Raw genomic sequence first — 25440 nt, 5'->3', positions numbered from 1 at the left:
AATAATCATCTAAAATCAAGAAAATTGTCTGAACTTAATAAATACTACTATACTCCTTACCATATAAGTCTTTAAATATGCATACTTTAATAAAATAATACTTGGTGATTCTGTACTCTAATGTTCGAGCATAGCTAATCTGTCACACGCACTACTGGTGAATGAACATACCAACACACAATGCACATGCATGGTTCACTATTGTTACTATCATGAGTTTGATCCAGAGACATGGTAGGCAACCATGCAATATTTATGATACGCAGTGCTTTAGCAAAATAACTGTTAGCCATCTAGTGTTAGATGCAGTTTAATGGAAACATGTCATTAAAAAAAACACATGGGTTGATCTCTTTTTCTAAAAGGTCTAAGTATTTGGTTCCCTTTTTCTGATGCCTCTTGTTTCAATACGTTCTACATTACATAAACTACATAACAAATACATATAGATAAGTAATTCTGATTTTTTGATTTTTATATTTATTTAATGTTGGTGACTTTGAAGTGGTAAATCCAGGTTCTACCAGGTGACACAAGCAGCCATGACAGTCCTCATAGGTCTTTAATAACAGGGGTACTTTAGGTTAGTCAGTAATAATGGGTTATGCAATGGTTTAAATGTTCCAAGCCCCTTAAGGCCATGTCATCTGCCATGATCTTGTTACTGATGACAATTTTCCAGTAATGAAATTGGTAAGAGAGCAGACAGAAAACTCACCTGCTCCATTCATGACTGTGCTTTGCGTGATAGCAAGAAAAGACACCATAGTAACAGGTGAATATGCACTTTAGAAATCCTGTGGCTAATGAGTTTGCTGCCAGTGTCGGGATCACTGATGTGACATGGATTTTAAGGTCAGAGGGTCTGATACAGCTGCTCCCTCACTTTTTAGTTTATGATGAGCTCACATTATACATTGCATTTCTCTTTGCTGCAAATCCCTTACTTCTATTATCTAGGGTCTAAATAGCAGCAGGTTAGATTTATTAAAAAAAATGGTTTGCCTAACTCTATTAAAAGTGAGCAGCTCAATCAGGGCACTTCTTATATAGAACAGGGATTTCATTTTTGTGCCATGATGTTCTTAGTTAGTTCTGCCTTAATCTGCAGTTCTATCATAACATTATACTCTGAGCCATTGCTACTCTTGTACAACTATTTATATATGGGATCAGTTTATAAAAAAATATTTTAACTTTGATGCCTAAGTTTGTTAGGGGTCAGAGATTACTTGAAGTCTAAAAGTTGCTGCACTCTCATTTGCCTGACCTCAGATGCCCGACCTCAGAGTATACATAATACATAATGTCAAATAACAGAGTTCTGTAGGTAACTTTCCTTATATTTATATTATAACTACAGTCAAACTCAAAACATAAATATAGCACCCAACAAGGGGAAAGTAGACATGTCACATATGTTATAATAAAAGAATACTCACATTCTAGTATGATCCAATTTATGACTGGTTCTCTTTAACCATACACATTAGTCACATCTATAGTTGTAATTACATCAGTCTTACAAATATACACACACTAAAGCCAATTTTACAAAGTCTAATTAGGTGTAATTAAAAATAGAAAGAGCATAAAAAGCTATTACAGGGCACTGGACCCATACCAAGCCAGTAATCCATAGCTGTATAACGGCAATGCTTGCCACTGCGCCACTGTGCCCTTTGCCATTTTGCATGGTATGACTATGCATGACATAAAGGAGTGCATATGCCTTAAGCTAAATACTCCTTTAGCAGAAATGTCATGGACAAACTAGTGCTGTCTTTATGCTACAGAAGGCATCTGCCACACCAGAGTGCCAAGGCTTCGTGCGAACATATGTGCCAGATGAAAATGTCATTTCTCTACACTGATACCTAACAGGTAACCTATTTGAACAGATAATTACCTGCTTAATTAAACCATTTATCATCTGGTTATGCTTCATAAAAAGCGTTTTGCTGCAATAACATATGGGAAATTTATTAAAGTTTAATTAAAAGCTTCAAATGGGGTCATTGAAACACGATATAATGAATGGATGACCCATCTCAAATGCAAGAAGGTAGTTGTCAATGTCAAAATTGTGGATGAGACTGGGAAAAAGCTACTTAATCAGAGGAAAAAACTCTATGTAAAGTAACAATATAATTATTAGCCATTAGAATAATTTGAATGTATTTTTTTTTAATTCAGTATAAAGTAAATGAGAGTAGAGGTGGATTTGAGTGGAGCTTTAATGACCAGTCTGGTGTCAGGCTAAATCTAGATAATGGGAAAGCTCTGCAGATGAACTGGTTGCTGTTGGCTATGCCCCCACTTCTGTGTAGTTGCTATAAGTAATGCATGTCCTTTAGACTGGGTGATGATGGAGTCCAAGTGGCTTAAAAGGGCAACATCTTTACTTTCAACAAAAAGTGTAAATGTGTGTTCAGTATATTGCCAATTACATTAGACCAGAGTTTACATCTCTGCACCTCCTACCTTTTGCACCCCAATACGAATGTTGTAGTGGTTGACTATTGGAAGTTTTGTGAGGCTTACCACACTATTGTCCACTTCAATGAGGCTCAACAATCCCTAACCCACCAATCGTATCACCTCCCAACCTCGACCTATGCTAAACTGACATTAAAATCTTAGTAATAAGCAACTGAGTCACATAACTGGAAGTTTTATCCTTAGGACTCCGAAGAACAGACCTCCTAGGTGAAAAGTCCAGCCCTCTCTGCCTATTTTCACCTGAAATCTAAACTCCAGGAGTTAAAAAAAATGGAAGTAGACCCACTGGGTAAATGTTTTTTCAGGTATTGGGAGCATGCAAGCACCCAGTTTATTTACAGTACCTTATCCCTCAATGCTGCAGCAGTCGAAATTGATCTCCTTCTATCTGATTTCTGTGATTTTGGGGCTAATCTTTTTAGTAACTTACAATTTTGTCTTTTGGAGCCATCTGTGGGTAATGATGACACAAAAAGGAGCCCATAGGAAAAAGGCAAATAACTTGCTATGTACATCCCTCTTTGACTTAAAACATGTATTTAACCTTGTATTGTGGGGAGTATCCCTACAGCAAAGTACGTGTTTTTCCTGGGGTTAGGCTTTAAACCAAGTAAATATATATGGTATAGCAAGTGGAGAGAGAAACTCTATTGTAATGATCTCTTCAGATAAGATTATCCTAAAATATATAATACCCATTTTGAACCCGCCTTCATCCATCCAAATCTGGAATCAACTTCTATTTAGGGATCTGGTTTAATAGATGGTTGGGTAGGCTGAACCCCAGATGTTATGTCAGTCACTACCTTTTACAGACTGATAACTAAATGCAAAAGTTATTACAATATAAAGGCATGAAAATTCCCATGTGAACGGTACACATAACATACCCAACAAAATGACCTGCAGTAGATAACACACAACATATATTGGAGATGTATACAAAAAAAAAAAAAAATATACAGAGATAAAAAATATACCAAGAACAAAGCTGGTTGTTATTACAAAACAGCTTCAGATTTATAAGATATCCAAGGAGACAGCTGTGAACAGACAAGCTCAATTTCTTACAATTTTAGATGCAAGCGATAGAACCTAAATGGATTGAGAAATACTATTCTACTCTTGTGGCCAGTACAAAGTACTTTTCTCTTTATCGTTATTCTATCAAGCATTAAATGAGATAGTGAATCTTTTTTCATACAATATATTCCATTTGGTTTAGATGTTTTATGTTCCTTCTAGAATATGACAGTTTAAAATTGCATGGAATCATTTAAAAGCTGAAGAAGCGAGTGAATATCTCTCTTTCTTTTGTAATCTAGAATTTCTATCTAACTTTATGACAAAAGAACCACTGATGTCATCCCCAGGCCTGTATGGTTGGATGGGATAGAGACCTAGCAATACAAAATCTTTAACATAGAGTGTAGTTTTTTTTTTTTTATAATTCCTGCATTGAGCCAACATTGTGCATCAGGAAAAGTATAAGGACAGTTTAGTTAACTAAGTCAGTCCAGCAATAATATTGGTTATTAAACGTCAAGGACCCAAACAACACTCTCCAGCTTATACATATGATTCATTTCTCTCACTGTCACAAATTAACTGCAAAGTTTCGTAATTTAGCCACGTCTCGGGAAAAATCTGAATAGTCACCTAGTTGAGACAAGGGTGTATTATGTGTTGTTAGCCATTCTTTCCTAACACAGAAATATCTCAATTTTCACTGTAATTAAGCATTGAAAAGAATTAAAAAGAATTTTCAGTTTTTTGGATTTATAAAGCTGTTTTCCATAGCCACCATATAAACAGCAGGGCAATCCAAAGCAATATCAGTTAATAAAACATTTTCACGTCAAGCTGCAAGAATTACAATACCAGATATTACTGCAGATTAAAATGTACTTGGTGTTAGAAGTGCAGCAGGAGAAAACAAAAGCAGGCAGACAACAGATTTTTAACTTGAAATTCCTATCAACAAACAAGCACGAATACATTTGGTAAAATCTGAAATGACTTACCATTTTCGTTGTTAATTATGTTGTTGTTCATTTCCTTTTTCTGTTTCACTCTGACTGGTTTGTTCAATGTTTCTGGATTTTTCTTGGGTTTTGGTTTAGGTGGCTGAGGAGAAATAAGATTGTCTACAGTATCAGTGGAACCACCAGTGGATTTTGTTTGGCGCTCATGTCTCTGTAGGAAAAATCACATTAATATCATAAAATTTTCATAAATAAATATGTAAACTTAAAAAAAAGTATAGCTGTTTTTAAAGATATCAAGTTCTGTGGGTAGAAAAGTAGAATCCCTGTGCATCCCAAACTGTTCTAAAACCCCTGCCTTGTCAGCTAACCAACCACTTGTCATCAGTATTGGGTTGGACAGGGGTTTGACAAAACAGTTAAGTCCAAGGCCCATGGGAAACCAGAGGAGCTCTATGTAAGAAGGCAGTATGTTTGGTTTAGGTATTGTTCACTATGGGACACTGCTCTCCCTACACCTTATTGTCATTTACACTTCTATAAAATAAGCCCGAAAGCACATTAAACCGGAAGTGATCTACAGAAAGTACAGAAGTAGTCTCTGACTGGTCTACTGGCTGCTACATGAAAGTTAATTCAGTGAAAATCTGTGTACAATTGTAAGGTACTCCCAGGGAAGGAATGAACAAATTAATGAAAAAAAACATACATGAACAAAAAGTTTTTGTAAGCCTTGGAACAAACCTAAATTTGTCCTCTAAATAACCCTGCATCCCTATTACTTTCTCAATGCTCACCCAAAGCAGAAGGACTGCATTGGAGAATGCAATAATGCATTTGCTGAGCACTTTACATACTGGTAGAATAATGAAGCCTATAGGTGCTGCCATCTTTCCATCTTCTAACATGGTGTAATATTTAAAATGTTTGTAAAATGTTTAATTCTTCTACCATTCAAGTATGTTGCAGGTTAAAAATCTGTGAATGCTATGCAAGATCGTAGTAACTGCCTCAATATACCACTGGTGGGAACAGACGGAACAAAAAGTAGAATTTGTAGAGAATTTTTGGCTTTGTCAGACAGCTGCATTCTCTTTTCTGCCTTATCTGTTTATGTAGTAAATGATATTAAAGCCTAGTTCTGTACATGTCACAGCACATTGTTCTGTGCACTAAATAATCTTTGTAGTGCAGTCACAGATCTAGATTTTGCAAACTGGAACACACTGAACGCTTTCTTTTGTTGAGTTGCTAAATATGCAGTTGGGTGCCCCCAACCCCCAGTAGGTGTATATTATTATGTGACATATATAAGTGTGTATGTGAAAAAATGAAGGTATTGTATCATAGGTAACTGCAGTAGCCAGAAATATTTAATATATTACTATTATAGTTGTAATTATGCTTATATGTATTATTATTTATTAATTGTATTTATGGCACTATAATTTTTGACAATAGCATTTATATGTTTATCAATACTAGAACATCACATATTCATTTTACACAACGCATTTTACACATTAAATCATTGTGTGGATATATGCGCCAATAAATCCCAATAAGATTTACAAACAAATTGATCCCTATGAGGGACATGGACTGGAACATCCCTTGACTGAAATGGAGACATCTGGGGAAAAAAAGGTATTTAGACAGATTTTTGACTTGTAATCGAGTAAAAGATAAAAAAAAAAACTTACATATTAGGAAAAAGAGAAATGAACAGCTACGTTTTATGTTTGCACTACACAATAAACTGATTCTACGGCAGCTTTGATCCCCAGTGCAAAGCTTACAGTGTCAGGGGAATTTTTTAAAGCTAAGGACCAAAGGGACATCACTTGGTTGCAGCTATGGTGCGAGTTTCCCTAGTAGCAGAACACATCACATTTCTTGACTACAACAACCTGCCTAATTATCGACCATTATATTGTGGATCAAACAAATCCTCTGGGTTATAGCAGTTCCTCTAGTAACCACATAAATAAATACATTCCAGAAGATTATCTGAGCTGTGAAAGCCACTCAGAGCTGGGATCACATAAGGTCTGTAGTACATGTATTGGCACCACTACTATTTCTGTAATTTAAACTGTACACACTGGGTGGTCATTTATGGTTTACATAAAGATGAAAAGCAATTTACCAGTATTGTGAAAGCAAGACAGCTTCTTTTCACTGATACAGAATAGTCATTGTTTATGTCTGTTTCATGCATGTTCCTAATCTTGTAATCATGTTCATTATGTTTATAAATGAAGTAATAAAGTTATGAATTTTATTTCCACTCTTGCCTAAGAAAGATACTTTGTTGAGTGTAACATACACAATATGACCCCTGGTGCAGTAACAAAATAAGATCATGCCTATTTGTGTTGTTACAGTGCTTAGACTATGCACAATAAATGATTCACATATTCTGAACAAGCAGTACCCTTACTGACCTCTGTAGCTAGAAATTACAAATAAATTGCCAAAATCTTACGTTTTTACACCAGAGGAAAAAAAATTGCAGCTCCTTTCCTGATTATTTTTTCTAACAGCTGTATATGGTGCCCTGAGCTAGTATTTATTCCTTTCGTGATTTGTTTTCTCACAATAATTTTTGGGAGGATTTTGTGTAATAGACTAACACGTATTATATACACAATATATATATATATATATATTTATAAATTATATTTACGAATGCAATAAAGACAAAATCCTGAAGAAGCTGCAAATGTGGACCATTGTTAAAAGGAAAAAAAGCCTATATGGAAGTCCACTTCCACTTCATCAAATTCAAAATTGTTGAAAAAGTTTAGTATTGAGGAATGGGCAAAAATCCCAGTGGATAGATTTGATAAGCACATAGAAACATACTTCAGGAGATTCACAGCTGTAACAGCAGTACTAAGAGGGCTCTAAAAAGTATTTATTTGGGGTGGGGTCTGTCTTTTTTTCTTAATTGTTTGTTAAGTATTTTGCTACTTCAAATGGGTAGTCATGTTGTATAAATCAAATCAGAAAAACAGGACAGGGAGAGGAATACTGTAGGTCAGTCTTTAGAAATTGGTGGGAATTAATTACTGCCTTTGAAACACATGGACATAAAGAATTCCCACAAGGGAATGTTTGAGGGATTGTCAGATTCCCAGTTTTATAAATAGAGCCCTTTTAGATATAATAGTGCATATAGAGAGCCATTATATCAGAGTGCAAAATAAAGGTAGATATACAGTAGGTGCACATAAAACACCTATATTTTCTAAAAAAAAATAATGGTAATGTTTTACTTACACTCTCCTTAGCCTTTTTGTATCCATTAATAGGAGGCAATGAGGAAGCTTTTGACCTAATGAAAATATATTAAGGAGCAGAAAGAATGAATCATTAAAACATTTACGTGCAATATGTCATACAGTAACAACAAATATTAAAATGGCCTAATAATCAAATAAAAAAGTGTTGCTATAATCAATATTCATACAGTCAACCAACTATAAGGATTCCTGCTCACCCATAACTTCTTCTCACAGAGGCCTTTGAGAATATCAAATCATTATACGGCAACTTTTTAAACTTGTCTCTGCCAACTGCAACATAAAATTGTCCGTTTTCTAGTTCTGATCCATCTTGAACAGGAACTCCATCTAGGGTGTATAGCCTAGTGGGAAATGAAACGAAAAAATATTATATTTATTACAAAAAAGCATAATATTTGATGACATTACTGTATTAAACCCGTGTCACTAATAGTAAGTTAGCTATACTGAACACCCTATTGCCATCATTGTATGCAAAGCATAAAGCAGAATCTTGAGTACAGCCAGTGACCTAATTACCATTTTCCCAGACCTCCGAAGTTCTACTGGGTTTGGAGACAACCCTGGATAAATTATACACTTATAAACACGTACATGTTTGTGTATGCTACCTGCTGTATATCTCCTCAAGAAAACACACATTTTAATGTAAATGCATACAGAAACACATATATTTACATATGATGTATATAGTTAGTAAATTATATATTTAAAGTGTCAGTTTACTAGAATCCTGGTAGGTGTAACTTACTACTATAGGTACAAATTGCACTATAAAGGGCATATTTTGGCATTTACCACAGGTGCTATGCGTCAAACTATGCTAAACTATGCGTCATGTGTTTTAAATGGCAGTGACTGATTCACCATCAGAGAATGTTTGTTAAAAGACCCATTCACTGCTGAATATCCTATAAGTGTCACTTACTTGTGTACTGCTCCACTTCTAAGTTTTACTTTGTCAGTGACCATTGCTAAAACTAGCTCCCACTGATCCAGAACTTTCCTTGGTATCAGTAAACGTATCACTGGATTCATAACATCTCCATTAGCGATCAGGCTAGCAACAGAGAAAAAGCAGATAGTTATTTGAGGTATATCTCAGACTGATACCAGGAATAATATATATATGGAATATACTTACAACACAGTGCATGGCTCTTGCAAATTTTTTCTAAATCTTGCCGAAACATTGATCCTACTATGGGACACTGGTTTTACCTACAAAAATCAGCAAACCGTTTTTACAGGACTTTCATTGTACTATGCATTTGTTATACCTAAACAAAAGAATGGCAGTACTTGTGAGAAATTTAAAAAATAATTTTTTATGGCAAACACGCAGGGATAAAGATGTAGTTGTTAAGTGACTGACTAGACCAGGGGTGTCAAACTCAAATACACAGAGGGCCAAAATTAAAAACTTAGACCAAGTCGCGGACTAAACTTGAAATTTATTGAAAAAACAATTTATCTTAAAAGAAGAAACAAGGACACATGAGAAGAGCATGCAGTAATATGCAGTGGATTGATATAAATTAGATCAATCCACTGCATATTACTGCATGCTCTTCCCATGTGTTCTTGTTTCTTCTTATTGAGATTAATTGTTTTACTTTGCCAGAGAATGCAATGTGAAACCACATGAATTGCTGCATTCATTTGGTTTCACATTGCATTCTGTGGCACAGTAAAACAATTTTAATAGCAATAGCTCTATGATAATTCCAGATAATAATAATCGTGATAATTCCTGATTATTGAGTTTACCTGTAGGCATAGGCTTATTGATCTTAGGCATAGGCTGCTGTTCAATAGACATGAGTGATGGCGCTACTACATTTCCTGGCATCACTTGCGTCTATAAAATGCGGGGCAGAGAGGCCACTGGTGTAGAGAGAGGGGAATGATGCCGGGAATTGTAGTAGCTGCATTGTACTCGCATCTATAGAAAAGCAGCCTAATATGAATTGCAGCCGGCCCACCATTACGCTGGTTGGCCAGCTGCAATTCATATTACAAATTCTTTTTGGGCCACAAAAAAAGGATCAGATTTGGCCTGTGGGCCGGAGTTTGACACTCCTGGACTAAACCATATAAAAACTGTCCTAACAGTGAAAACGTACTGCCCATGTAACCTGTAGATCTCTATTCTCATTTACTTCTCCAAATAAAAAAGCAAATACAAATAGGTAATAGCACTGCTCTTTTGGCACTGCTTGTTCAATGAACATTTTAAGTAAGATAAAATGGCCAACCTCCTTTATCACTATATATCTTTCCTCCTGTATCATTAATGAATGCAACTACCTACAACTTTTTTCCCCCTAGTTTATATAGCCTAGTGTTTGTGTCCCCGCTGCAGACATTCACCCTGCCCCATGGGACACAAATAGAGTAAAAGACACTTTCTCTACACTATCCAAACCCAAATAAATCATTTTGGCTATACATACACTTAACTTCTCCCCTTTACACTGTCAATTGAACAATTTATCCTGAGCTGATTCTAAATAAGTGAATACACTATATTGTGCAAATGGTTTTGCCAAATGAACATGACAGTACCTTTGTAATTAGTGAAATAAAATAGTTCTGCTACTTCTATATTCCCATGATTAGGTAATAAAATAAAAACTGGTCATGAGGTTTTCGTTACATTCAAATCATTAACTTTGTCACTATACCCCGAAGGCTTACATGACCTCATGATTTCATTTAGAGACCCACAAAACTGCTAATGTAAGTAACCACAGTCTACAATGACATTCTACAACCAAAGCATAGCTACACAATCATACTAAATTTACATTTAATAATGGGTGGTTTATGTTACAAAAACTCTTGTCTTAGAATGACAAAGTGAATTGTAAATTCATCCGTGCATTGATTATAATCTTTCAATAACTTACATTTACTCGGGTACGGTAACTTTTGTAATGAGCAGATATTTAAATCTTGCAAGGCAATTCTAAACTTACCTAAAATCAGACATGATAGGAGTGAGTACAAGTAAGTGCAGTATGTAAATCAAACTTACCTCCATGTCTTCAGCTTTCTGCAAGTCTGCTCTCCTTCCAAGTCTCAACTTGATCAGCTTCAAAAAACTGCAGCCTACATGTCAGTTTTCCCTATGCACTATGCACTGCAATACTATGTGCCAACCCTACATAGGTCTCTGGGGAAATTACCACACTTGTAAAAATCATAGCAGTGGCTGCAGATCCAGGGTTGCCCCAGAACTAAGCAACATCCAGGTATGCAGTCTGGATATCCAGAAAAGATAGGGCAATGACAGTGTGCCCCCTTCCGGTACCAGACCAGGCTATATGTCTTTCAAAATTAAGGGGGGGGGGGGGGCTTAATAGGCATGGGGATAGTTGTTGAGGAACAAAGACTTCTGCCCATATACCTACCGAAAATCTTGTGGCCTGGTATGGTACAGAATCCGAAGCTGCATGTTAGCTGCCCTGGCTTTCCTGGACAACCAAGCTGCATGCCTGAATGAAGGTCTGGTAGGGTTTTAAGGGAATTCCCACACTTTTTTAAAATAAAAAACTCCATGTACAGATTTACGACACCCCCAGGCATACTATTTTAAATATTTGTGTATTTTAAATGTTGCCTTTGAAGTCAGTACTCTCATTTACATACATTAACCCATTTTTTTTAATCATTACCTCTGCCAGCAAATCCTGCTAAGGAAAGATAAATTATAAATTATAAAATGAAAGTGTCAAAAGTTTGACTATTTTAGAAAGTACAGCACAAGCTGAGCCAGTAATCCAGCCAAAGCAATAAAGGGTCATGTAAAAAACTGAAAGTAAATATGCTCCCTCTCACCACTAGTAACCATCAGTAGTATTTTGTAAAAGAGCAGATTAATAATCTAATGTGGTTCTTTATTTCCAGTCAGTTTTTATACACGTCATGAACTTCAATCTAATCTGCAGTGAACTTCATGCGTACATAACTGTCCTTTTATTCTGAAATGCCATGAAAGGTTTTAGAAGCCATGAATTACTTTCATTTAATGCATAAACCACCATAATTTATTTAAAAAAAATCTAATAATCCCAGTTAATATGCAACAATGACAATTAGATGGACAGGAATTTAGTAACATAATTTCTTCTAAAGGGCAGTGCCCTTTATGTCATGAAAGGGTACAGCGGACCTGAAAAACATTTGATGCGGAAATCCCTAGCACCAGGAACATGCTGCAGTTGGATTTATGATCACATGCACATGCAGTCACATGATTTGTTTTATGGGGGAGGATCTTTTAATATGAAACAATGATCATGTGACCTAATGCCTAGATGATCCTAAAACAGCAGTTTCTGCAGAAAAGGGCAACTGCTACAATTTAATAGTTTAAAACAGCAGAGCAGGAACAGTAGTGGGTGTACTGAATTAACTAAAGTTTGAAATCCATATCCTATCCTTTCTGATCATTGGGATGTATTAGGGTGAACTACAGGAACATGGGATCTCCCACTTAGATTTTTTTGATCTGTTCTATTCATTCCAGGTCCAATTAAGGACCAAAAAATAGATTCCTTACAGCCTGTCTGTTGTTTAAATTCAGTTTAGACGCCCAAGCAATCTGATAATTTTATCAGATTAAAAATTAAAAACAGATCCTATGCACTAGGCCTTCAAGTGTGTGCTGCCAAGCAGCCAATGAGATGTTTCCTGGTTAACTAACAAGCGGAAAAATAATCATTGGAACCTTACGAACGGCTGCCAGACACTTTCTAGCATGCCTGATTTATAAATCACTATATAATAGCCCGTTGAATGATACCCATATCACATAAGAGACAGGCATATTCAAACTACTTAAGCTGCTTCTGTACAGTAAAAATTGCAAATTCTAGAGCCTTTTGCCTGCTTCTATCACTACTTTAGTCCATGCAGATCCTGCAATTGAGGATAACATAAAAGCTGTATGTTATGTATGGTTCACTGGAAAATTCCACTCTTCCATGGAATTTTGAACATTTGGTAAAGTTTAATCAATTGCATAAATAAAAAGTTGAATACCAATATGACTGATATTTAGGTAAAATATGTTGGCATTTTATAATACTGAAAAAAAATATCCTCAATTATAGGAAATTCATTACAACACGAGAGCTAAAGCTTTTATACTTACATCCTCTGATGGAGACTTTACATGAATTATAAAATGAGAAAAGATTAATATTAGTATTAGAGCAAGCTATACTGTGCTTTTGGTTTTCCATCATACATATAACTAATAATAAACCAGTAACCTGAAACCATAAATTTACAGGTTTGAACATTTTATAGATTGATGAAAACTAATTACCTATTTATTTATAGGTGACAGTCTCAAAAATCTGTAGTAAGCTCACAATGGCTACCTGAGAGTTATTGAGCTGGAGGAATTTCCTATCACCTAATTCAAACTTAGCAAAGGATAAAACAGCTGATATTAATAAAATACGGCAAATTAGGTTTGATTGTCATACCAATACTGAATGTTAACATTTTTATTTAAAAAAAATATTATGCATTTTATTGCATTATTGTTGTACCATATTATTGCTAAGAACCCCTAAAACTAATATTTCATAAAGAAGGTACTAAGCAATGTAACAACAAGAGATCTGTTTAATTAGCAATACATTTAAGCATGGATTTTGAAGGATTAAAACACCAAAGAACATAATTTATATGGTTGCAACAGTTACGACACATTTTGAACCAGTGTTTTTTGCCTTATATCTGAGATATTTATTTTTATTTGCCTATCTCTATGTTTATTTTCCCTAGTGGTTTTTTGTGGTTCCCTAGTGGTTTAACTTGACGGAATTTCTTTTTTCATAATAACTAACTATGTAACTATGTAACAAGGTGGCTCCGTTGCTATCATTCCCACCTTTCAAATGTGGCCCCAGGTACAAGTGTATGTCCAACACTCCAAGCACTCAACCCCCCCCCCTAGAGTTTTTGCGAGTTTCCACCTGGCACTCCGGTTTCCTCCTACATCCCAAAACATTTGTAAAGCTCTGCATAATATATCCCCACAATACAAATACAAGTAATATGTCACTTGCAGGAAACCTATAGTGGAAGAAAATTTAGATACCGAACATTTTTAAAAGGAGAGGTTTGATGGAGTAGCTTCCATACTCTCATAGTACAGGTTTTCTTTAAAAAGGTGACATCTTAGATTCTGTCATGGGAAAGTTTTATGTTGCTTATATGATGCCTACAGTAAGATAAAGAAAACAATAATGCTAAAAACTCTCAAGCTCAGTGAACAAAATGGCACATTGAGTGAGCCTGGATGAGGTTAACATTGTTAATCTTTAGCTGTTGCTATACAGAATATCAATTGCAGTGTTGTTTAGTGCTTCAAGTTTCCATAAGTGCCCATACATATTATGTTAGAAGTATTCATTATTTATGTATTTATTTAAACACAATTGTGTGTATATTTTGATGTAGGGTGGGAGTGCAGAGCCTCCCGGGATACCTACGTCCCACATCCCGGGAGGCTCTTGGCTGCTCCTTCTGGGCATGCCCGAGCATGTGCAGTGAGATCAGCAAGTTTTTTTTCCAATCTAGGTCACCGGATCTTGCACCTGCACAGTGAGAGATCGGGAGACGTAGAATAAAAAACCTAGAAGAGAGGAGAAGATGGTGGCGCCTGGCGCTCCCTCTGCAACAGGCCGAAAACAGGTAGGGGAACGACGCGGGACCTGATGGACAAAACCTCCCGACGGACAGACTGATCTGGGGGACTGAAGGTAAGTGTGGTTTTATTGTTTTGGGTTGGTTTTGGGTTTACTTCCGCTTTAAGAACTTCTGTTTCACTAGATATGAATGTGAACAGCAGAAATTCATAGCTTTCAACTGCCCCTTATTTGGATGGACCCTCAGTTTTTGGGAACCAAATCAGGAACTACCAGGTTGGTACAACATACATTTGGGTGCATATCACAAAAATTACTGCATTTTTTTGTGGTCTATTTATAAAGCAGTGAATATGACATTCACTGAAACACATTTACTTTCAAGTGAAGAAAATAGTGTTGGTGTGTGTTGAAATCTATTAATGTGCCCATGTAAAGCTCTTTTGAAAAATTTTGGTCTGTAAAGTAAACTAGTCATGTAACTTGTAAGTTATTTCAAAATGTAAAGCAAAACAGTTCACATTATAGTGTATTTCAAAGTAGAAACTGCATATTTTATAATTGTCAAACTGTAAAAAAAAAAAAAAAGAATCACTTTGGTCCAAATGCATTGCCATGATATTTACTATGAAGCAGACCAAAAAAAACAACACGGACAGTCAACTTACAAAACACAACAACGAAAGAGCATCATTAAAATTATGCATAAATTATTTTTAAGAAGCCTGTTGGCCCACTATAGTAACTTTTTACAATTATGCCTTATCATGTTCTGTATATGACTACCACCAGAGAAAAGATTTTGTAATAATGTTTACAAAAATCATTAAAGGGTTCTTTAAAGGTTTAAAAAACATCACAATATCCACTTTAAAGGACCAACAGTGGAACTCCGGATAGAGCCAAGTTCAACATAATCAGCAATATATAAACACCATTGCTAGGTGAACAGAATACGTGTCTATAGATCACAAACAGAGGGAAAAAATCCTTAACATAAATACAGACAGCTGTATATATATATAAAAAAAAAAAACACATAAAAATGTGACTCTGTGACGCATTTTGGCTGGAATTGCACCCTAAAGTATTGGCATGTAGACTTTTACAGAACAAGTCAATATTTAAATTTTTAAATTTGATGTTTGCTGCTTATCTCTCGATCTCTTTTTAAACATGTACTGTGCTTTACAGTGGTATTTATAGTGGACTCCATTTACAGTGCACACTAGAACACAACAAAATAAAGTTGTATTGCCAACAATGGTGCATGCACATTTTTTCTTTGGTGTGGAGTAGCTCCTTGCAAGTGATTGAGCTGCCTAATGTTATTCATGGAAACACATGTCCCCAGCATGTGGGACCGCACATGCATTTCCAAGGTTTACATGTGTGAAGGGGCCCTAACAATAGGCTTGTTTTTTTCATTTCTTAATCATAATCTTAGGTAAAATTGCCAGGGTGCATGACAGGTTTACTTTAGATGCAAAGTGTAGTAATATGAACTAATCCCACAGAATACATATCAAATCCTGGGGTTTCCTTTAATAAATGTTTATGAATTAAAGAGACAGATTTGCTTCATATGATGATATAAAAAGGTGGCATAAAAAGTAAAAAAGAATGTACAGAAGAAGTTAGAGTAAAAATGGAGACAACATTAAGAAAAGAGTGCTCGAAAAGGAAATAATTACCAAAGTAGTGCTTGTGCCTTTTAAATTTAAAAGGAAAATGAAATCTATTTTATTCAATTTTTTGTAAGTGTTATAGTATAAAGTTATGATGTTTCAAAAAAAGGTTTGCTGCATATACAGGTTCAAGCAGTTAAGTTTTTAACACCTGAAACCTTGTTTACAGTAAATACCTTGAATTTTAGTTCACTTCATTAGTTATAGACCTCTGCTGGAGGTCCCTAAGGAACATACAGCTATAATTAGTCATGTCTATCCCTTGTGTGAAGAGTTTATTATTACCCAACACTGTTCACACCACATGGGGTGAGCAATTTGTGCCTCTCAGGCCAGTTTATGTGATACCAAGAATATTTTTGCCTATCTGTAAGTGTGACATTCTTCCCAATAGCTAGCAATATAAGCGGCATTCTTCCTACTGACCACCACACTAATCTACTGTAACCTGTTGATGTAGTAATTATAGCAGGGGTTCCCTGAAGACCTTAACGCTATTTTAAGGGCCCCCACATGTTATAAAGGTCAAGAAAACTGGTATACACCTTACAGTTTCACGTAACTATCCTGGTGTAAGTGATTGGAACTCCACTGTCCCTGTGTTTACACGAAGGTTTCCTCTAGAAGCTTCATTTATTACCCATAATCAAATAGTAGACAAGTAGGCTCGATGTCTTTTGTGTGAATATGAGACTGGCCTATAATATATATTATACATTTTAAACCCCCAGAGATAAAGCTATATAAATATATCTCCAGGGCCAGAATTTTCCCAAGGTCACCTAAGCCATGGCCTAGGGCATTGGGACCAGTAGTGGTGGCATTTGAACCCCTGGCAGTCAGGGCAGAGGAGAGAGCTGTGACTGGTGAGCAGTCTCAGCTCCCTCCTCTGCCCTGACTGACTTGTCCAGAGATTTTGTACCCACCATATAGCTCCCTTCTTCTCTCTGCAGCCTTGGAGAGGAAGAATGGGACCTGCTGCTGCCATTTCAATAGCGTGTCTGGCTGTGTAGAGGGGGCCCACAAACACACATTTCCAATTGACTTACACCCACATCTTATGCAGGAATCTCATTCCTCCTCCAACCACAATCTTCTGCATAATAATTTTAGAAGAGAAGGTGGACAATCCCCCCCCCCACCTGAATACCCAATATGATGGCTCCTGGTGACCCCAGTTCACGGTAGAGATCACTATCACTTACATTTTCCAAAGGTATGCAGCAAAGGGACATAGTCCCGATAATTTTAAATACATCTGGTCAGTAGATCTGGACAGTCAAACAATACTTTCTATTTGTAAAAATAGAATATTACCCGGTACTTAAAAAGGAAAGGATGTACGAGATCTTATAGCATTCACAATGCCAAGTGGTAAATGCCCAACATTCTTATTGATTTGCAGAAAGTTGTACATATAGTTGCTTACTTTTGTAACAGCCAAGTTTGGTTGGCAGCTGTCATGCCATATGAAAATACATGTGTTTAATCGTTATCCATCTGGTAAATATTATAGTAAGGTGCACCACTGATGCACAATAAGTCTATTATGTCTTGATGTTTTTAGTATCCTGACAAATGTCATACCCATGAACAAAAAGTATCACTATGAGGAGCCAGATCTGATAATTAAGCTAAAGAATGTGCAAAACAGAAAGTGGACATTTTAAAAATGAGCTTTAATGTTAATAATTATCCTACCCATAGTTAAAAATAAACTTGTTTTCCCAGAACACTCATGGGGGTTGGCAGCAGGGGGTTGTGAACTTGTATTAGTGATGTAGTAGTTTGGTAAGACTACGGGAAAATGATGACCTTAGGTCAGTAGTGTGTAAGGATATATATGATTTTACTCACAGGAAATGTGTCTGCACAAGTTCTAGTTACAGTTTAAGCTAAAGGTGAATGCATGGCCTTTTTAATGCTTTTTAGATGTTTATTTTAAAGGAAATCAGTATGATGTAACGAATCCTATCAGTGTACATTAATCTTTTTTTTTTTTTAAATACAGTTTCTATTTATAGTTGTAGCTAAATATTTAAAAGGGGGAATCAATATTTGCTCATTTGAAGGCTTTACGGTTATATAATATTTGTACTCCCACTACTTCTTCATACAAGACTGAGAAAGAAAGAAATAAAGGAAGGAAGGAAGGAAGGAAGGAAGGAAAGAAAGAAAGAAATAGAGAAAGCAAGAGAGAAGGAGAGAAAGAAAGAGAGAAAGAAAGAAAGAAAGAAACAGAGAAAGAAAGAAAGAAACAAAGAAAGAAAGAGAAAGAAAGAACTAAAGAAAGAAAGAAAGAGTTTAGCAACAAAATTAAAGAATTTAGCGACAGAAGCCCCTTTATTTATTTATACATTTTCCTTAATGACTGATTTTTTTTTCCTGATTGTTGTATTTAGTGATGAACAGTTTACTGGAAATTTGACACCTGTTAATAACTATTGGCCATCAGATTTGCTGCCAAAAATATAAACCAACCCTATTACCTGCAGGTTGGGAGGTTTGATCAAGACCACAATATACCAAAATTTGCTGCTGTTTATTAGAAAAATCCAGTTCTGGTTAGGAACCATATTTATTATATAAAGAATAATAGACTCTTTTAGGCCTGATCTGTTTTGCAATTTTGCCATTTACTTATGCAAATCACTGATTGTTTTTATGATCTGTCATTGATTCCTGTTCTGTCTGATCCTCCTTACACTGCAAATGCTGCAAAAGAGTATTTTTACTCTGCACATGGCCCATTTCTATTGTAGCCTATGCCATTCACCACTTTATTATCTGGCACTCTCTAAAGTGGGATCATGCTGATTGCATGCAGGTGGTAAAGCATAGTAAAAAGTAATCTTTGTTTATAAACTGGTGATGATTCATAAAAGTAATACTATTCACCTCTTTTGAAGAGAAAGGGTTGATCTGAAAAAATATCTGAAACAAATTTCCTGGTGATCATTTGTAAATGACCTTCCTTGTGTTGCTAAGGTGAAGTACTATTCATGCTATATCACAGTAGCAATGTTGGAAATTTAAAATTTATGTCTGACCAAACCTAATATACAGATTTTATAGTCTTATTCTTTATTTACAAAAGCAACAGGCATTACAAGTCAACAGTCTCCACTGCATTGTTCCCTCACTTATTTTCTGGTGAAATACTTGTCAACAGGACAGTGAGGCCTTGTTTACAAGGATGTAAAGAACAGGCCTTGTGTTATTGAGACTCTTAAATGCCTTGCAAAGCCAATATCTGTTCTTTAACATAAAATGGTCCAATATAAAATGTGTTTCTACAGCTTTACTACACGTTTTGTTTGGGTCTCATTAGCAATACTGAAGGCAAACATTGGAAACTTGCAAAGCTTGCCATACACCTTAATCCAAGTCAATGACAGCAGACCCCCAGGTACTCATCATACACTTAAAACGCAGTTATAAAGATTAGGCTTTAAATAAAAAAAAATAAAGTGTCAAAATCTGTTTCAGTGCTATATGCAGTTCATCCTATTGGAAGGTATTACTTGGATAGTAATGGCAAAAGAAAAGCTGGGTATATGAATACTTCCATAAACTGGATATACACTTGGATTTTAACCCCCTACCTACTGACCTTTGTCTATAAAGCCCCCCATGGCACATTCTCATAATTGCTATCCTCATTTGCTGCTCCAGGAGCTAAGAGACATAGGGAAGCATGTGACACAAACATTGAGATAAAATGAGATATATACAGGTTGACATTCAATAATCCGGCAACCTGCGGACCTAAGGAGTGCCCGATTTTCGAAAAAATGACACTAAAGGAAAAGCAAATGAAATTTTAATGTTGACCAACTAAATAGGACTGTTTCACAGGATTTTAGTTCAACTAAACAAAATAGTGCTTGAATTTTAATCATTACTGTACCCTCAAAAAGAAGCTAAAAAGCAGAGAGGCTGTCAGAATGATCATCTTGACTGACAGTAACAGCATCCCCAGCTTCATTTTATGGAGGAAAAGCAAAACAGCTGATTCTGGAGTAAAGCACCATCTAAACATAAACGGCGCCTCCAAAAAACAGTGTAAATTTGAAAATGAGCTTCGAAATTCATGCCGGAAAAGGCATTTGGATTATTGAAGGATGGATTTTTGAATGGCAACCTGTATTTTTTTTATTTTTTTTTTCAAAATGTGTGCACAGGTTAGGCACGAGTCCTTCCACAAACATGAAAACACTTCACAGCAAAATAATTATACTTTGTGCTTATTAGCATTAGCAACAAAGTTGTAAAGCCAATAACAGATTGTAAAATATAAAAGGGTAAAATGTGATTTGGCTAAAGTACTTGACAACATAAAACTCATATTTACAACCTTAAACTATTTTCATACCATAGCTATACTGTAGTGCTGTATTCTAGCTAATATTTGCCAAATACATTTTTAGTATGGACACAGATGAAGACGTGTATAAAGCCAATGGAGACCATACTACCAAATAGAAATTGGCTCACTAATTTTGTCCATCAGATGTTTTATTTTCTCAAACACAGAAGAAAAAAAACAATGTTGTCAGGTTTTGTTGTGTTAATTGTGTTACTTGGAAACCAACACAGTTTGAAATGTGGCTACCTGCAGTGTTAGATCATTAACTCACTACTCTGCATTGTACTGTGTGTTTATGGAGAAAATTCTTAAGTGTGTATAATTACAGTTAATTACCACCTTCTGTTTTCCTAGTTCCTGTTTATCAAATCATGTAGGGGCAGACAAGATCCTGGACATTTTCCACTAGTTATCTGGTACAAAATTGTATATTCCTGTTTCGAAATAAATACTGTTAGCAAGACCATACTGTCCCTGACTTTGAAGGACTGTCCTTTTTTTAGATCAAAGTCGTCCTGTCCCTCTTTTTTATCCTCAACTGTCCCTCTTTTTGGTAGTAGAAGTAGAAGAAGTGGGCAACATTGCAAGTGAGGAATTGTCACCAAGGTTGACTGGCTGCAAGCAGGTAGATGGACAAGATCTCCTAGAAGATATTGATATTTTGCACTAAATACTTCTCACTCCTTCTCTCTGGTATTCTACTAACCCAACTCTCTTCTCTACAATCTATTATGAATGCTGCTGCCAGGCTTATCTATACTTCCCACAGCTGGTCCTCTGCTGCATTTTCTATGTAGTCCTCTTCATTGGCTTCTGTTTCAGCTTAGCATCAAATTTAGGCTTCAATGCTTTGCCTTCAAATCATTCTTATCTTAGGACTGCCCCACCATGAGGATTTCTTTAGTTGTCTGTCTTCCCCCATCCTTATCGAAAAAGGCACCAGGCAAAGTTGTCCCCTTTCTCCCTTACTATTCGCATTGGCCATAGCCATAGAGCCTTTAGCCATTTCAATACGTTCCAACCCAAACATTAAAGGCCTCATTTGTGGCCAAATGGATTACAAGTGCGGTCCCTTTGCAGATGAAATCTTATTATATATTTATTTGTCGCTAACAACGCTACCAAATTTATTTGGGGAGACTTTGCGAAACTATCGGGTCTACATATTAATAGTGTTAACTCTCAATCCCCAAATTTAAATATCCCAGTAGAGGAAATTGAGGTTATTAAGAGCAACTTCAACTTCCAATGGGGAAAGAAATCTCTCCAATACTTAGGAATTCACCTAACCCCAACGCATCATACATTATATCAAGCTAATTGTGGCCCAATATTAAAGACCATTCTCTCGGATTTAGAGAGATGGACTAGGTCCCCACCATCCTGGTTCAGGCGTATTGCCACCAAAAAAATGAATGTTCTTCTAGGTATTCTTTATCTTTTCCTTACCAATTTCAATTTCAGGACAAGTCAATAAACACTTGCAAATGAAAAGAAGCAGAGTACAGAAAGCGGCCCTGTTTGCTCCCCGATTACAAGCGGGCTTAGGGGTTCCCCATTTATATCATTTTTTTAAGGCAGCGCACCTGGCCCAATTTGCCTAATGTAACATATCAGGACCCAAACCACAATGGATTGATCTAGACCAAATGTCATGTATACCACTAACGTGGACCTTGAAAAAGACTAGACCTTTAATAAAATGCCCATCTCTGGCATTTTCGTTATCACTTTGGGATAGACTTAGAACTAATCACAAGCAAATGTCTCCTCACGTACCTCTCACCCCCTTTGGGGAGAGTCAAGGACACCATTGACGTGCGTGCAATGTTTAGCTTCGAACATTTAGTAAGCAATTGGGAACTTCCACACACAGAATACTTCAGATACAGGCAGATCAGGTCCTTTGTTTATACCAAACAGAGACTGAGATACCAGTCTAATGCCTCCCCACTGTGCTTCAGGGGATGCAACGAACGAGTAACTATGGAACATATATGGTGGTCATGCCTGACAGCTTAAAATTATTGGTCAGCAGTTATTATCAGAGATTGTTCGTTTACATACTCCGAAATCTGGGTAAAGTGCTTTGTTTAGCAAATTTGACCAACCTATTCCCCCCTATTCCCAAAAACCGATAACCCTTATTTTGGTGGCAGCAGGAGTTGCATTAGCAAAGGCTTGGAAAAGGAGGGATATCCCTATAGAACCAATATCTAAAAAATTAAACTGGATAATGGTCAATGACAAACTCACTAGCATCTTGAGTGATAAATAGATAAGTTTGACCAAATTTGGGAACCCTGGAAATCATACAAACTGGTGTAACACACTTTAAGGCTTTCTAAGGTCTCAACTTATACTCACATATTTTACTTTGACAATCTCCAACACCCTTTCCTTCCTCCTTCCCCTTTTTCATATCTGTAATTGTTCATCTCTATGGCTTTATGACTCTAATGTTTTGGTAATTTTAATTTTTGATTGAAGCTCGAGATGGTTTTTGCAAAATTTGTTTCTTTCCCAGATCTATGCTTGTCATTTGTCATTTTACAGAGAACTACCTTTTAAACAAGTGTCTTGAAAGGACACTCATGCTGCTTTGGACTTATGTCTTGTTGTTGTATGGTTTATTTGTCCATTATTTGTACGAAAAAATAATTTTTCTTTCTTGTTTTTGTTATTACTATGTTTAAAAATCAATAAAAATATTGAAATACAAATCCCTCTTATCTTTCTGGCCTGAAAGAAAAATATTCCCCTATCCACTCTCTTCACTCCTTCAATGACTTCCTCACCTATAACTTCATCACATGCATGGCACCAAGAGCTGACCTGACTCTCTAGGATGGTCTTTCTATTCACCTTGCTCCTACTTTCTGCTCCTTTAAAAGAGCACTGAAATCCAATTTTTTCAAACTTGCCTACATGGTCTTCTTTTGTCTCTTAAAACCCTAACTACTCACCCACCAATCCATATCCCCCTTCCTAGTATGTACTGCTTCCCCCACCTCTTAAGATTGTAAGCTCTTCGGGAGGAAGGGATCTCTCCTCCTGGGTCACTGTCTTTATCTGTCTGTCATTTGCAACCCCTATTTAATGTACAGTGCTGCCTAATATGTTCACGTAATATAAATACTATAATGATAACAATATAATCACTTTTTACCCAGGCACACATGGTTTCACAATGGTACACAATAGCATAAGAAAGTAATGCTCAAAGCGTGTTCCTGATGGACTTCTTGTCACCATACTGCACAACAATAAATTATGAAATAAAATATTAATAAACAATTACATTTTTCCTGTCAAAAGAATGTCCCTTGATATACAACATTGGTGACATCAGGAATCATGGACCTAAAGGGTATGCTTAAAGTGTAGCCTAATTGTAGATTTTAATCTGATTTATCTGGCCCCTACTAGATATTTTCATTTAGATATCACCACCCAAGCTGTGTATTTCATGAGCAGGTTTGTTTTAGTTTAGGAGCTAACCTATTGTGTACAGGAGTAGCCTATACACAAGGTTGGCCTTTTGTTGAAGTGTTACTCATCCATAGCAAAATGGCACAAAGTTGGTCAAAATTTTCATAAGAATAAAAACAGGTTGACTTTGATCTGTGTGGCCCCATTACTTTAATTGTATCGTAATAAAAGATTCAACGTCGGCTAAGTCAAATGAATGCCAAGTCCCAAACAAGGAGCACATTGTAGTCTAGATAAAGGAAGGGTATGGTGCCTTAATTTTGCATTCAGCACAAAAAAACTAAAATTACAAAATTGTTATCAGAAAATGCAGTGTTAATATGAATACACGTACAGTGCTAAGCACGTGCTGTAGGTTTTAGAATGACCAACATAGAGGTAATTAAATCCTCCACTTTGGTAAATTAACTGCTGCACATTCTTATCAAACTGTGCCCAGCATTCCTTGCCGTGTCAAGTGTTCTGATGAGCTGCGGAAACACTCCAAGACAAAGGCAAGAGGAAAGAAATGAGCAAGGGACCTTAGCCAAAAGACCTGACTGAGCAGCAAACCTGGAACTCACAAACTATCATTAACTTACCCAATCATCCATAACACATTTCCTATATCCTTTACAGTAAATAGACAGTACACCCACTGCACCATGTCATGTCAAACATCTCTGACCAGCGTTAAGAGTTTACTACACTGTGATGTATTGGTATCTAATTGTTTAAAGTTGAACTCTAGGCATAAATAAGCACAAATCATTCAGGTAAGTTTATGAGACTCATTACATGAATCTTTACATACGTTTGGTGTAGGAACCTATATGTGATTTCAAATCAGCCACCTGTAGGAGATAGCCCTAACAGCCAATTAGACCTTTTTGCACACACATAAGCATACAAGGAACATGCTCACAGGGGTGCTCTTGTCTCCTGGTGAAGATGCTGTGAAGGTCCTTATTTAGGACAGGCTGTAAACGGGTGATAACTGTCCCTTGCTGTGCTCCAGGGTTGTCACCTTGTCACAATTTAGGTAAAGTCTTTACGTTACTACTGTGTACAAGCATGGTCCACAGTTGCCATTATAGGGATTCTGATGTAGATCAGTGGGATACATCCATCACTGGAGTGAGTGTATGCACACAGGAAGTTACTGAATTAATCTGCTGGGCATCAGCAGAACTAAGATACAAAAACAGCATTAAAGCAGAACTAAACCTGTGCAACACACTTGTCCAGTTCCATTCCATTTTTTTGGTGTCCATGCCTTATTTAAAAGGTCTATTAAGTCACCTAAATTAACTTTTTTTTTAATTAAATAATAATTTATTTAATGAAAATAAGCACAAAGGGACAATATGAAGCAATTTATGGTAACTAATGAGGTATCAGCTTTTTTTTGGGAGCTGAAAACAGATATCTGTTTGGTTGCAA

The 25440-nt window shown here is 36.2% G+C and overlaps 1 protein-coding gene across 6 annotated transcripts in view; it reads right to left on the bottom strand.

Moving 5' to 3' along the window:
* The window catches only part of DCDC2 (doublecortin domain containing 2), a 95569-nt gene that overhangs the window by 54310 nt on the left and 15819 nt on the right, over nucleotides 1-25440 (bottom strand). For 2 of the 6 annotated variants that reach the window (XM_072411613.1, XM_072411614.1), the window contains exons 4-10: nucleotides 12960-12974; nucleotides 11479-11496; nucleotides 8943-9019; nucleotides 8727-8858; nucleotides 7993-8139; nucleotides 7773-7827; nucleotides 4527-4698 (exon numbers count right to left, since the gene is read on the bottom strand). In XM_072411613.1, coding sequence (XP_072267714.1) covers nucleotides 4527-4698; nucleotides 7773-7827; nucleotides 7993-8139; nucleotides 8727-8858; nucleotides 8943-9019; nucleotides 11479-11496; nucleotides 12960-12974 — 616 coding nt within the window. The remainder of the gene's footprint in view (nucleotides 1-4526; nucleotides 4699-7772; nucleotides 7828-7992; nucleotides 8140-8726; nucleotides 8859-8942; nucleotides 9020-11478; nucleotides 11497-12959; nucleotides 12975-25440) is intronic. The other 4 variants (XM_072411619.1, XM_072411615.1, XM_072411616.1 and 1 more) reach the window with 4 other exon arrangements.

This window comes from Pyxicephalus adspersus, chromosome 5 (assembly GCF_032062135.1).
Source record: "Pyxicephalus adspersus chromosome 5, UCB_Pads_2.0, whole genome shotgun sequence".
NCBI classification, from domain to species: domain Eukaryota; kingdom Metazoa; phylum Chordata; class Amphibia; order Anura; family Pyxicephalidae; genus Pyxicephalus; species Pyxicephalus adspersus.
This window is presented reverse-complemented; position numbering and strand designations above follow the sequence as displayed.